This window comes from Coregonus lavaretus (genome assembly GCF_964263955.1).
Source record: "Coregonus lavaretus genome assembly, chromosome: 11".
Lineage (NCBI taxonomy): Eukaryota > Metazoa > Chordata > Actinopteri > Salmoniformes > Salmonidae > Coregonus > Coregonus lavaretus.
Window position 1 is genome coordinate 59,958,244 of NC_139998.1, and position 13,027 is coordinate 59,971,270.

Here is a 13,027-nt window from a genome sequence, read left to right on the forward strand (position 1 = left end):
CAGGACAACCCACAGGACAAATATACAATCAGTCAACAGGCCAGGGCACCTTCAGGACAACCCACAGGACAAATATACAATCAGTCAACAGGCCAGGGCACCTGCAGGACAACCCACAGGACAAATATACAATCAGTCAACAGGCCAGGGCACCTGCAGGACAACCCACAGGACAAATATACAATCAGTCAACAGGCCAGGGCACCTTCAGGACACATATACAATCAGTCAACAGGCCAGGGCACCTTCAGGACAACCCACAGGACACATATACAATCAGTCAACAGGCCAGGGCACCTGCAGGACAACCCACAGGACAAATATACAATCAGTCAACAGGCCAGGGCACCTTCAGGACACATATACAATCAGTCAACAGGCCAGGGCACCTGCAGGACAACCCACAGGACAAATATACAATCAGTCACAAATGGCACCCTGAACTATTTACTGCCATATTCCTATGTGTTTTCCGAAACCTACAAATTGTAAAATAAACTTGAACATAGGGCTTTTGACCATGGCCCAGAAGGCTCCGGTCTAAAGTAGTGCACTATATAGGGAATAGGGTACCATTCTCTGGTCTAAAGTAGTGCACTATATAGGGAATAGGGTGCCATTCTCTGGTCTAAAGTAGTGCACTATATAGGGAATAGGGTGCCGTTGGGGGAGGTTAATCTACTGCAGAGTAAGAAATAAAACATGTTATGGGCAACTTCGATGGGGGTGGGGGGTGGGGGGTGGGGGGTGGGGGCCAAAATAAAATTGGAACTCATCATGAGGGGCCGTAGTTGCTCTTGGGTCTGCGTACCCACATCCACGGCCCTGACTGCATGTGGGTACGCAGTAGGGCTGACCCCAATTAGTCCACGGCTCTGACTGCATGTGGGTACGCAGTAGGGCTGACCCCAATTAGTCCACGGCTCTGACTGCATGTGGGTACGCAGTAGGGCTGACCCCAATTAGTCCACGGCTCTGACTGCATGTGGGTACGCAGTAGGGCTGACCCCAATTAGTCCACGGCTCTGACTGCATGTGGGTACGCAGTAGGGCTGACCCCAATTAGTCCACGGCTCTGACTGCATGTGGGTACGCAGTAGGGCTGACCCCAATTAGTCCACGGCTCTGACTGCATGTGGGTACGCAGTAGGGCTGACCCCAATTAGTCCACGGCTCTGACTGCATGTGGGTACGCAGTAGGGCTGACCCCAATTAGTCCACGGCCCTGACTGCATGTGGGTACGCAGTAGGGCTGACCCCAATTAGTCCACGGCCCTGACTGCATGTGGGTACGCAGTAGGGCTGACCCCAATTAGTCCACGGCCCTGACTGCATGTGGGTACGCAGTAGGGCTGACCCCAATTAGTCCACGGCTCTGACTGCATGTGGGTACGCAGTAGGGCTGACCCCAATTAGTCCACGGCTCTGACTGCATGTGGGTACGCAGTAGGGCTGACCCCAATTAGTCCACGGCTCTGACTGCATGTGGGTACGCAGTAGGGCTGACCCCAATTAGTCCACGGCTCTGACTGCATGTGGGTACGCAGTAGGGCTGACCCCAATTAGTCCACGGCCCTGACTGCATGTGGGTACGCAGTAGGGCTGACCCCAATTAGTCCACGGCCCTGACTGCATGTGGGTACGCAGTAGGGCTGACCCCAATTAGTCCACGGCCCTGACTGCATGTGGGTACGCAGTAGGGCTGACCCCAATTAGTCCACGGCTCTGACTGCATGTGGGTACGCAGTAGGGCTGACCCCAATTAGTCCACGGCTCTGACTGCATGTGGGTACGCAGTAGGGCTGACCCCAATTAGTCCACGGCTCTGACTGCATGTGGGTACGCAGTAGGGCTGACCCCAATTAGTCCACGGCTCTGACTGCATGTGGGTACGCAGTAGGGCTGACCCCAATTAGTCCACGGCCCTGACTGCATGTGGGTACGCAGTAGGGCTGACCCCAATTAGTCCACGGCCCTGACTGCATGTGGGTACGCAGTAGGGCTGACCCCAATTAGTCCACGGCCCTGACTGCATGTGGGTACGCAGTAGGGCTGACCCCAATTAGTCCACGGCCCTGACTGCATGTGGGTACGCATTAGGGCTGACCCCAATTAGTCCACGGCCCTGACTGCATGTGGGTACGCAGTAGGGCTGACCCCAATTAGTCCACGGCTCTGACTGCATGTGGGTACGCAGTAGGGCTGACCCCAATTAGTCCACGGCTCTGACTGCATGTGGGTACGCAGTAGGGCTGACCCCAATTAGTCCACGGCTCTGACTGCATGTGGGTACGCAGTAGGGCTGACCCCAATTAGTCCACGGCTCTGACTGCATGTGGGTACGCAGTAGGGCTGACCCCAATTAGTCCACGGCTCTGACTGCATGTGGGTACGCAGTAGGGCTGACCCCAATTAGTCCACGGCTCTGACTGCATGTGGGTACGCAGTAGGGCTGACCCCAATTAGTCCACGGCTCTGACTGCATGTGGGTACGCAGTAGGGCTGACCCCAATTAGTCCACGGCCCTGACTGCATGTGGGTACGCAGTAGGGCTGACCCCAATTAGTCCACGGCCCTGACTGCATGTGGGTACGCAGTAGGGCTGACCCCAATTAGTCCACGGCCCTGACTGCATGTGGGTACGCAGTAGGGCTGACCCCAATTAGTCCACGGCCCTGACTGCATGTGGGTACGCAGTAGGGCTGACCCCAATTAGTCCACGGCCCTGACTGCATGTGGGTACGCAGTAGGGCTGACCCCAATTAGTCCACGGCCCTGACTGCATGTGGGTACGCAGTAGGGCTGACCCCAATTAGTCCACGGCTCTGACTGCATGTGGGTACGCAGTAGGGCTGACCCCAATTAGTCCACGGCTCTGACTGCATGTGGGTACGCAGTAGGGCTGACCCCAATTAGTCCACGGCTCTGACTGCATGTGGGTACGCAGTAGGGCTGACCCCAATTAGTCCACGGCTCTGACTGCATGTGGGTACGCAGTAGGGCTGACCCCAATTAGTCCACGGCTCTGACTGCATGTGGGTACGCAGTAGGGCTGACCCCAATTAGTCCACGGCTCTGACTGCATGTGGGTACGCAGTAGGGCTGACCCCAATTAGTCCACGGCTCTGACTGCATGTGGGTACGCAGTAGGGCTGATCCCAATTAGTCCACGGCTCTGACTGCATGTGGGTACGCAGTAGGGCTGACCCCAATTAGTCCACGGCCCTGACTGCATGTGGGTACGCAGTAGGGCTGACCCCAATTAGTCCACGGCCCTGACTGCATGTGGGTACGCAGTAGGGCTGACCCCAATTAGTCCACGGCTCTGACTGCATGTGGGTACGCAGTAGGGCTGACCCCAATTAGTCCACGGCTCTGACTGCATGTGGGTACGCAGTAGGGCTGACCCCAATTAGTCCACGGCTCTGACTGCATGTGGGTACGCAGTAGGGCTGACCCCAATTAGTCCACGGCCCTGACTGCATGTGGGTACGCAGTAGGGCTGACCCCAATTAGTCCACGGCCCTGACTGCATGTGGGTACGCAGTAGGGCTGACCCCAATTAGTCCACGGCCCTGACTGCATGTGGGTACGCAGTAGGGCTGACCCCAATTAGTCCACGGCCCTGACTGCATGTGGGTACGCAGTAGGGCTGACCCCAATTAGTCCACGGCTCTGACTGCATGTGGGTACGCAGTAGGGCTGACCCCAATTAGTCCACGGCTCTGACTGCATGTGGGTACGCAGTAGGGCTGACCCCAATTAGTCCACGGCTCTGACTGCATGTGGGTACGCAGTAGGGCTGACCCCAATTAGTCCACGGCTCTGACTGCATGTGGGTACGCAGTAGGGCTGACCCCAATTAGTCCACGGCTCTGACTGCATGTGGGTACGCAGTAGGGCTGACCCCAATTAGTCCACGGCTCTGACTGCATGTGGGTACGCAGTAGGGCTGACCCCAATTAGTCCACGGCTCTGACTGCATGTGGGTACGCAGTAGGGCTGACCCCAATTAGTCCACGGCTCTGACTGCATGTGGGTACGCAGTAGGGCTGACCCCAATTAGTCCACGGCCCTGACTGCATGTGGGTACGCAGTAGGGCTGACCCCAATTAGTCCACGGCCCTGACTGCATGTGGGTACGCAGTAGGGCTGACCCCAATTAGTCCACGGCCCTGACTGCATGTGGGTACGCAGTAGGGCTGACCCCAATTAGTCCACGGCCCTGACTGCATGTGGGTACGCAGTAGGGCTGACCCCAATTAGTCCACGGCCCTGACTGCATGTGGGTACGCAGTAGGGCTGACCCCAATTAGTCCACGGCCCTGACTGCATGTGGGTACGCAGTAGGGCTGACCCCAATTAGTCCACGGCCCTGACTGCATGTGGGTACGCAGTAGGGCTGACCCCAATTAGTCCACGGCTCTGACTGCATGTGGGTACGCAGTAGGGCTGACCCCAATTAGTCCACGGCTCTGACTGCATGTGGGTACGCAGTAGGGCTGACCCCAATTAGTCCACTGCTCGACTGCATGTGGGTACGCAGTAGGGCTGACCCCAATTAGTCCACTGCTCCATTGTTTGGTCGTTAGGCTGTTGGTCGACCCAGATTGTTTTAGTAGAGCAGTAACTAATATATATATTTATTTGCGCAAATCTCAGTGAACTAATCCATTACGGAGGCTTAGACTAAAAGCCAATTTATGCTTGATTCGAAAATGTGCTAGGAGGAGACCACAGAAACGTGAAGGGGAGGAGACCACAGAAACGTGAAGGGGAGGAGACCACAGAAACGTGAAGGGGAGGAGACCACAGAAACGTGAAGGGGAGGAGACCACAGAAACGTGAAGGGGAGGAGACCACAGAAACGTGAAGGGGAGGAGACCACAGAAACGTGAAGGGGAGGAGACCACAGAAACGTGAAGGGGAGGAGACCACAGAAACGTGAAGGGGAGGAGACCACAGAAACGTGAAGTGGAGGAGACCACAGAAACGTGTGTGTAAAGTAGAGGTAAAGAAACAGAACATGATCCGCACATACGAAGAAGCGTCGGGACCTTTAGTCCGGCGAAAAAAAGGTCAGGGAAAAGTCGGATCCACAGCCAACATGTTATCATGTGGATAAGGTTGGTAGCTGGCTCACCTTGTAACTGAGGGTAAAACCATCTAGATTATCATGTGGATAAGGTTGGTAGCTGGCTCACCTTGTAACTGAGGGTAAGACCATCTAGATTATCATGTGGATAAGGTTGGTAGCTGGCTCACCTTGTAACTGAGGGTAAAACCATCTAGATTATCATGTGGATAAGGTTGGTAGCTGGCTCACCTTGTAACTGAGGGTAAAACCATCTAGATTATCATGTGGATAAGGTTGGTAGCTGGCTCACCTTGTAACTGAGGGTAAAACCATCTAGATTATCATGTGGATAAGGTTGGTAGCTGGCTCACCTTGTAACTGAGGGTAAGACCATCTAGATTATCATGTGGATAAGGTTGGTAGCTGGCTCACCTTGTAACTGAGGGTAAGACCATCTAGATTATCATGTGGATAAGGTTGGTAGCTGGCTCACCTTGTAACTGAGGGTAAAACCATCTAGATTATCATGTGGATAAGGTTGGTAGCTGGCTCACCTTGTAACTGAGGGTAAGACCATCTAGATTATTAACAGGCTGTTTCTTTCTGACTGGGTCTATCGTCTCCAGGAAGATGGACAACCTGAAAAACACAAGCGAGATTCAATTCATTTTTCATTTACTTTATTGTGACAATAAATTCAATACCATCAACATGGAAAAAACATCACAACTATTAGCATAGCACTATTGTTGATATTACATGTACATCCTGTAAGATTAGTTAGCCTATCAACTCACTAAAATCTCTCAAAACCATCGCAAACCCTTACCAAATGAGAGCCCAATCAGTGTGTGGTGTCTGTGTTGCAGTACTCTAACCAATGAGAGCCCAGTCAGTGTGTGGTGTAACCAGTGAGAGCCCAGTCAGTGTGTGGTGTAACCCGTGAGAGCCCAGTCAGTGTGTGGTGTAACCCGTGAGAGCCCAGTCAGTGTGTGGTGTAACCAGTGAGAGCCCAGTCAGTGTGTGGTGTAACCAGTGAGAGCCCAGTCAGTGTGTGGTGTAACCAGTGGGAGCCCAGTCAGTGTGTGGTGTAACCAGTGAGAGCCCAGTCAGTGTGTGGTGTAACCAGTGAGAGCCCAGTCAGTGTGTGGTGTAACCCGTGAGAGCCCAGTCAGTGTGTGGTGTAACCCGTGAGAGCCCAGTCAGTGTGTGGTGTAACCCGTGAGAGCCCAGTCAGTGTGTGGTGTAACCAGTGAGAGCCCAGTCAGTGTGTGGTGTAACCCGTGAGAGCCCAGTCAGTGTGTGGTGTAACCCGTGAGAGCCCAGTCAGTGTGTGGTGTAACCCGTGAGAGCCCAGTCAGTGTGTGGTGTAACCCGTGAGAGCCCAGTCAGTGTGTGGTGTAACCCGTGAGAGCCCAGTCAGTGTGTGGTGTAACCAGTGAGAGCCCAGTCCGTGTGTGGTGTAACCAGTGAGAGCCCAGTCTGTGTTTCAGTACCTGCTGCTGTCCTCTGGGCACCGCTGTCCCACAGCCTCCTGCAGTTGAACGTTGAGGAACGCCAGCTGCTGCCAGCTCTCCTTCTCCAGGACCTTATCAAAGATGGCTGTATAGAAGTCATACATGGTGTCTCCTGCCTCCAACAGGAAGTAGTTCCTCATGGCCTGGAGGTATTCCAGCAGTCTGGAGGTTAAAGGTTAGGTTAGTACAGGGCCTATAACAGCTGTAGAAGTCATCCTGGAGGTCCTCCAGATGTCTGGGGGTTAAAGGTTAGGTTAGTACAGGGCCTATAACAGCTGTAGAAGTCATCCTGGAGGTCCTCCCGATGTCTGGGGGTTAAAGGTTAGGTTAGTACAGGGCCTATAACAGCTGTAGAAGTCATCCTGGAGGTACTCCCGATGTCTGGGGGTTAAAGGTTAGGTTAGTACAGGGCCTATAACAGCTGTAGAAGTCATCCTGGAGGTACTCCCGATGTCTGGGGGTTAAAGGTTAGGTTAGTACAGGGCCTATAACAGCTATAGAAGTCATCCTGGAGGTCCTCCCGATGTCTGGGGGTTAAAGGTTAGGTTAGTACAGGGCCTATAACAGCTGTAGAAGTCATCCTGGAGGTCCTCCCGATGTCTGGGGGTTAAAGGTTAGGTTAGTACAGGGCCTATAACAGCTGTAGAAGTCATCCTGGAGGTCCTCCCGATGTCTGGGGGTTAAAGGTTAGGTTAGTACAGGGCCTATAACAGCTGTAGAAGTCATCCTGGAGGTCCTCCCGATGTCTGGGGGTTAAAGGTTAGGTTAGCACAGGGCCTATAACAGCTGTAGAAGTCATCCTGGAGGTCCTCCCGATGTCTGGGGGTTAAAGGTTAGGTTAGTACAGGGCCTATAACAGCTGTAGAAGTCATCCTGGAGGTCCTCCCGATGTCTGGGGGTTAAAGGTTAGGTTAGCACAGGGCCTATAACAGCTGTAGAAGTCATCCTGGAGGTCCTCCCGATGTCTGGGGGTTAAAGGTTAGGTTAGCACAGGGCCTATAACAGCTGTAGAAGTCATCCTGGAGGTCCTCCCGATGTCTGGGGGTTAAAGGTTAGGTTAGTACAGGGCCTATAACAGCTGTAGAAGTCATCCTGGAGGTCCTCCCGATGTCTGGGGGTTAAAGGTTAGGTTAGCACAGGGCCTATAACAGCTGTAGAAGTCATCCTGGAGGTCCTCCCGATGTCTGGGGGTTAAAGGTTAGGTTAGTACAGGGCCTATAACAGCTGTAGAAGTCATCCTGGAGGTCCTCCCGATGTCTGGGGGTTAAAGGTTAGGCTTAGCACAGGGCCTATAACAGCTGTAGAAGTCATCCTGGAGGTCCTCCCGATGTCTGGGGGTTAAAGGTTAGGTTAGTACAGGGCCTATAACAGCTGTAGAAGTCATCCTGGAGGTCCTCCCGATGTCTGGGGGTTAAAGGTTAGGCTTAGTACAGGGCCTATAACAGCTGTAGAAGTCATCCTGGAGGTCCTCCCGATGTCTGGGGGTTAAAGGTTAGGTTAGTACAGGGCCTATAACAGCTGTAGAAGTCATCCTGGAGGTCCTCCAGATGTCTGGAGGTTAAAGGTTAGGTTAGCACAGGGCCTATAACAGCTGTAGAGGTCATCCTGGAGGTCCTCCCGATGTCTGGGGGTTAAAGGTTAGGTTAGTACAGGGCCTATAACAGCTATAGAAGTCATCCTGGAGGTCCTCCAGATGTCTGGGGGTTAAAGGTTAGGTTAGCACAGGGCCTATAACAGCTGTAGAAGTCATACTGGAGGTCCTCCAGATTTTTTTACATTTACATTTTAGTCATTTAGCAGACGCTCTTATCCAGAGCGACTTACAGGAGCAATTAGGGTTAAGTGCCTTGCTCAAGGGCACATTTACGTCATTTAGCAGACGCTCTAATCCAGAGCGATTTACAGGAGCAATTAGGGTTAAGTGCCTTGCTCAAGGGCACATTTACGTCATTTAGCAGACGCTCTTATCCAGAGCGACTACAAATTGGTGCATTCACCCTATAGCCAGTGGGATAACCACTTTACAATTATACTTTTTTTTTTTGGGGGGGGGGGGGGGGTAGAAGGATTACTTTATCCTATACCAGGTGTTCCTTAAAGAGGTGGGGTTTCAAATGTCTCCGGAAGGTGGTGAGTGACTCCGCTGTCCTGGCGTCGTGAGGGAGCTTGTTCCACCATTGGGGTGCCAGAGCAGCGAACAGCTTTGACTGGGCTGAGTGGGAACTAACAGGTGTCTGGGGGAGGGACCAGGAACACCTGTGTCAGTCAGTCCTACAGTACTGGGACTATTAGTGAGTCCCAAATGATACGCCATTCCTTTATAGTGCACTACTTTTGACCAGGGCCAAATAGGGCTGCAGTGCACTATATAGGGAATAGTTATCAATAGTAGTGCACTATATAGGGAATAGTTATCAATAGTAGTGCACTATATAGGGAATAGTTATCAATAGTAGTGCACTATATAGGGAATAGTTATCAATAGTAGTGCACTATATAGGGAATAGTTATCAATAGTAGTGCACTATATAGGGAATAGTTATCAATAGTAGTGCACTATATAGGGAATAGTTATCAATAGTAGTGCACTATATAGGGAATAGTTATCAATAGTAGTGCACTATATAGGGAATAGTTATCAATAGTAGTGCACTATATAGGGAATAGTTATCAATAGTAGTGCACTATATAGGGAATAGTTATCAATAGTAGTGCACTACATAGGGAATAGTTATCAATAGTAGTGCACTATATAGGGAATAGTTATCAATAGTAGTGCACTATATAGAGAATAGTTATCAATAGTAGTACACTACATAGGGAATAGTTATCAATAGTAGTGCACTATATAGGGAATAGTTATCAATAGTAGTGCACTATATAGGGAATAGTTATCAATAGTAGTGCACTATATAGGGAATAGTTATCAATAGTAGTGCACTATATAGGGAATAGTTATCAATAGTAGTGCACTATATAGAGAATAGTTATCAATAGTAGTGCACTATATAGGGAATAGTTATCAATAGTAGTGCACTATATAGGGAATAGTTATCAATAGTAGTGCACTATATAGAGAATAGTTATCAATAGTAGTGCACTATATAGGGAATAGTTATCAATAGTAGTGCACTATATAGGGAATAGTTATCAATAGTAGTGCACTATATAGGGAATAGTTATCAATAGTAGTGCACTATATAGGGAATAGTTATCAATAGTAGTGCACTATATAGAGAATAGTTATCAATAGTAGTGCACTATATAGGGAATAGTTATCAATAGTAGTGCACTATATAGGGAATAGTTATCAATAGTAGTGCACTATATAGAGAATAGTTATCAATAGTAGTGCACTATATAGGGAATAGTTATCAATAGTAGTGCACTATATAGGGAATAGTTATCAATAGTAGTGCACTATATAGGGAATAGTTATCAATAGTAGTGCACTATATAGGGAATAGTTATCAATAGTAGTGCACTATATAGAGAATAGTTATCAATAGTAGTGCACTATATAGGGAATAGTTATCAATAGTAGTGCACTATATAGGGAATAGTTATCAATAGTAGTGCACTATATAGGGAATAGTTATCAATAGTAGTGCACTATATAGAGAATAGTTATCAATAGTAGTGCACTATATAGGGAATAGTTATCAATAGTAGTGCACTATATAGGGAATAGTTATCAATAGTAGTGCACTACATAGGGAATAGTTATCAATAGTAGTGCACTACATAGGGAATAGTTATCAATAGTAGTGCACTACATAGGGAATAGTTATCAATAGTAGTGCACTACATAGGGAATAGTTATCAATAGTAGTGCACTATATAGGGAATAGTTATCAATAGTAGTGCACTATATAGGGAATAGTTATCAATAGTAGTGCACTATATAGGGAATAGTTATCAATAGTAGTGCACTATATAGGGAATAGTTATCAATAGTAGTGCACTATATAGGGAATAGTTATCAATAGTAGTGCACTATATAGGGAATAGTTATCAATAGTAGTGCACTATATAGGGAATAGTTATCAATAGTAGTGCACTATATAGGGAATAGTTATCAATAGTAGTGCACTATATAGGGAATAGTTATCAATAGTAGTGCACTATATAGGGAATAGTTATCAATAGTAGTGCACTATATAGGGAATAGTTATCAATAGTAGTGCACTATATAGGGAATAGTTATCAATAGTAGTGCACTATATAGGGAATAGTTATCAATAGTAGTGCACTATATAGGGAATAGTTATCAATAGTAGTGCACTATATAGGGAATAGTTATCAATAGTAGTGCACTATATAGGGAATAGTTATCAATAGTAGTGCACTATATAGGGAATAGTTATCAATAGTAGTGCACTATATAGGGAATAGTTATCAATAGTAGTGCACTATATAGGGAATAGGGTGCCATGTGGGATGAAGCCTATACCCACTCAATGATCCTGTACCTGGTATGTTTCAATGAACTAGTCAATGACCTTAATTGATCAATGAAGTACAAGGGAAGAATGAACACCCACAGACAGACACTTGGCCCTGGAGGACTAGAGTAATGACTGACAGACACTTGGCCCTGGAGGACTACAGTAATGACTGACAGACACTAGGCCCTGGAGGACTAGAGTAATGACTGACAGACACTTGGCCCTGGAGGACTAGAGTAATGACTGACAGACACTAGGCCCTGGAGGACTAGAGTAATGACAGACAGACACTTGGCCCTGGAGGACTAGAGTAATGACTGACAGACACTTGGCCCTGGAGGACTAGAGTAATGACTGACAGACACTTGGCCCTGGAGGACTAGAGTAATGACAGACAGACACTTGGCCCTGGAGGACTAGAGTAATGACTGACAGACACTTGGCCCTGGAGGACTAGAGTAATGACTGACAGACACTTGGCCCTGGAGGACTAGAGTAATGACTGACAGACACTTGGCCCTGGAGGACTAGAGTAATGACTGACAGACACTTGGCCCTGGAGGACTAGAGTAATGACTGACAGACACTTGGCCCTGGAGGACTAGAGTAATGACTGACAGACACTTGGCCCTGGAGGACTAGAGTAATGACAGACAGACACTTGGCCCTGGAGGACTAGAGTAATGACTGACAGACACTTGGCCCTGGAGGACTAGAGTAATGACTGACAGACACTTGGCCCTGGAGGACTAGAGTAATGACTGACAGACACTTGGCCTTGGAGGACTACAGTAATGACTGACAGACACTTGGCCCTGGAGGACTAGAGTAATGACTGACAGACACTTGGCCCTGGAGGACTAGAGTAATGACTGACAGACACTTGGCCCTGGAGGACTAGAGTAATGACTGACAGACACTTGGCACTGGAGGACTAGAGTAATGACTGACAGACAATTGGCCCTGGAGGACTAGAGTAATGACTGACAGACACTTGGCCCTGGAGGACTAGAGTAATGACTGACAGACACTTGGCCCTGGAGGACTAGAGTAATGACTGACAGACACTTGGCCCTGGAGGACTAGAGTAATGACTGACAGACACTTGGCCCTGGAGGACTAGAGTAATGACTGACAGACACTTGGCCCTGGAGGACTAGAGTAATGACAGACAGACACTTGGCCCTGGAGGACTAGAGTAATGACAGACAGACACTTGGCCCTGGAGGACTAGAGTAATGACAGACAGACACTTGGCCCTGGAGGACTAGAGTAATGACAGACAGACACTTGGCCCTGGAGGACTAGAGTAATGACTGACAGACACATGGCCTTGGAGGACTAGAGTAATGACTGACAGACACTTGGCCCTGGAGGACTAGAGTAATGACAGACAGACACTTGGCCCTGGAGGACTAGAGTAATGACTGACAGACACTTGGCCTTGGAGGACTAGAGTAATGACTGACAGACACTTGGCCCTGGAGGACTAGAGTAATGACAGACAGACACTTGGCCCTGGAGGACTAGAGTAATGACAGACAGACACTTGGCCCTGGAGGACTAGAGTAATGACAGACAGACACTTGGCCCTGGAGGACTAGAGTAATGACTGACAGACACTTGGCCCTGGAGGACTAGAGTAATGACTGACAGACACTTGGCCCTGGAGGACTAGAGTAATGACAGACAGACACTTGGCCCTGGAGGACTAGAGTAATGACAGACAGACATAGCAACGTTACCTGTAGTCCTTCTTCAGGGTGGTCATGAGGTTGCCGCAGCACTCGATGTACCTCTTCTGGATGTGTGGGTAGAGGCAGGAGCGCAGCGTCAGCTCAAATGTCTGACACGTCACTGATTCCGATGAACGGTCCACGATCACGTCACCGCCTGAGAATCTCTGGTGGAAGTCACTCTGCTCCAGGTAGAGCCTGGAGGGGGTTGGGGTTGAGGAGTTACCAGAGCTGGGGGGTAGGGTTAAG

At 49.3% G+C, this 13,027-nt stretch overlaps 1 protein-coding gene across 1 annotated transcript in view; it reads right to left on the bottom strand.

The window, feature by feature from the left end:
* The window catches only part of tubgcp5 (tubulin gamma complex component 5), a 50,798-nt gene that overhangs the window by 10,948 nt on the left and 26,823 nt on the right, over positions 1–13,027 (bottom strand). The window contains exons 15-17 of the mRNA XM_084171308.1: positions 12,788–12,976; positions 6,574–6,756; positions 5,632–5,716 (exon numbers count right to left, since the gene is read on the bottom strand). Of these exons, the coding sequence (XP_084027434.1) occupies positions 5,632–5,716; positions 6,574–6,756; positions 12,788–12,976 (457 nt within the window). The remainder of the gene's footprint in view (positions 1–5,631; positions 5,717–6,573; positions 6,757–12,787; positions 12,977–13,027) is intronic.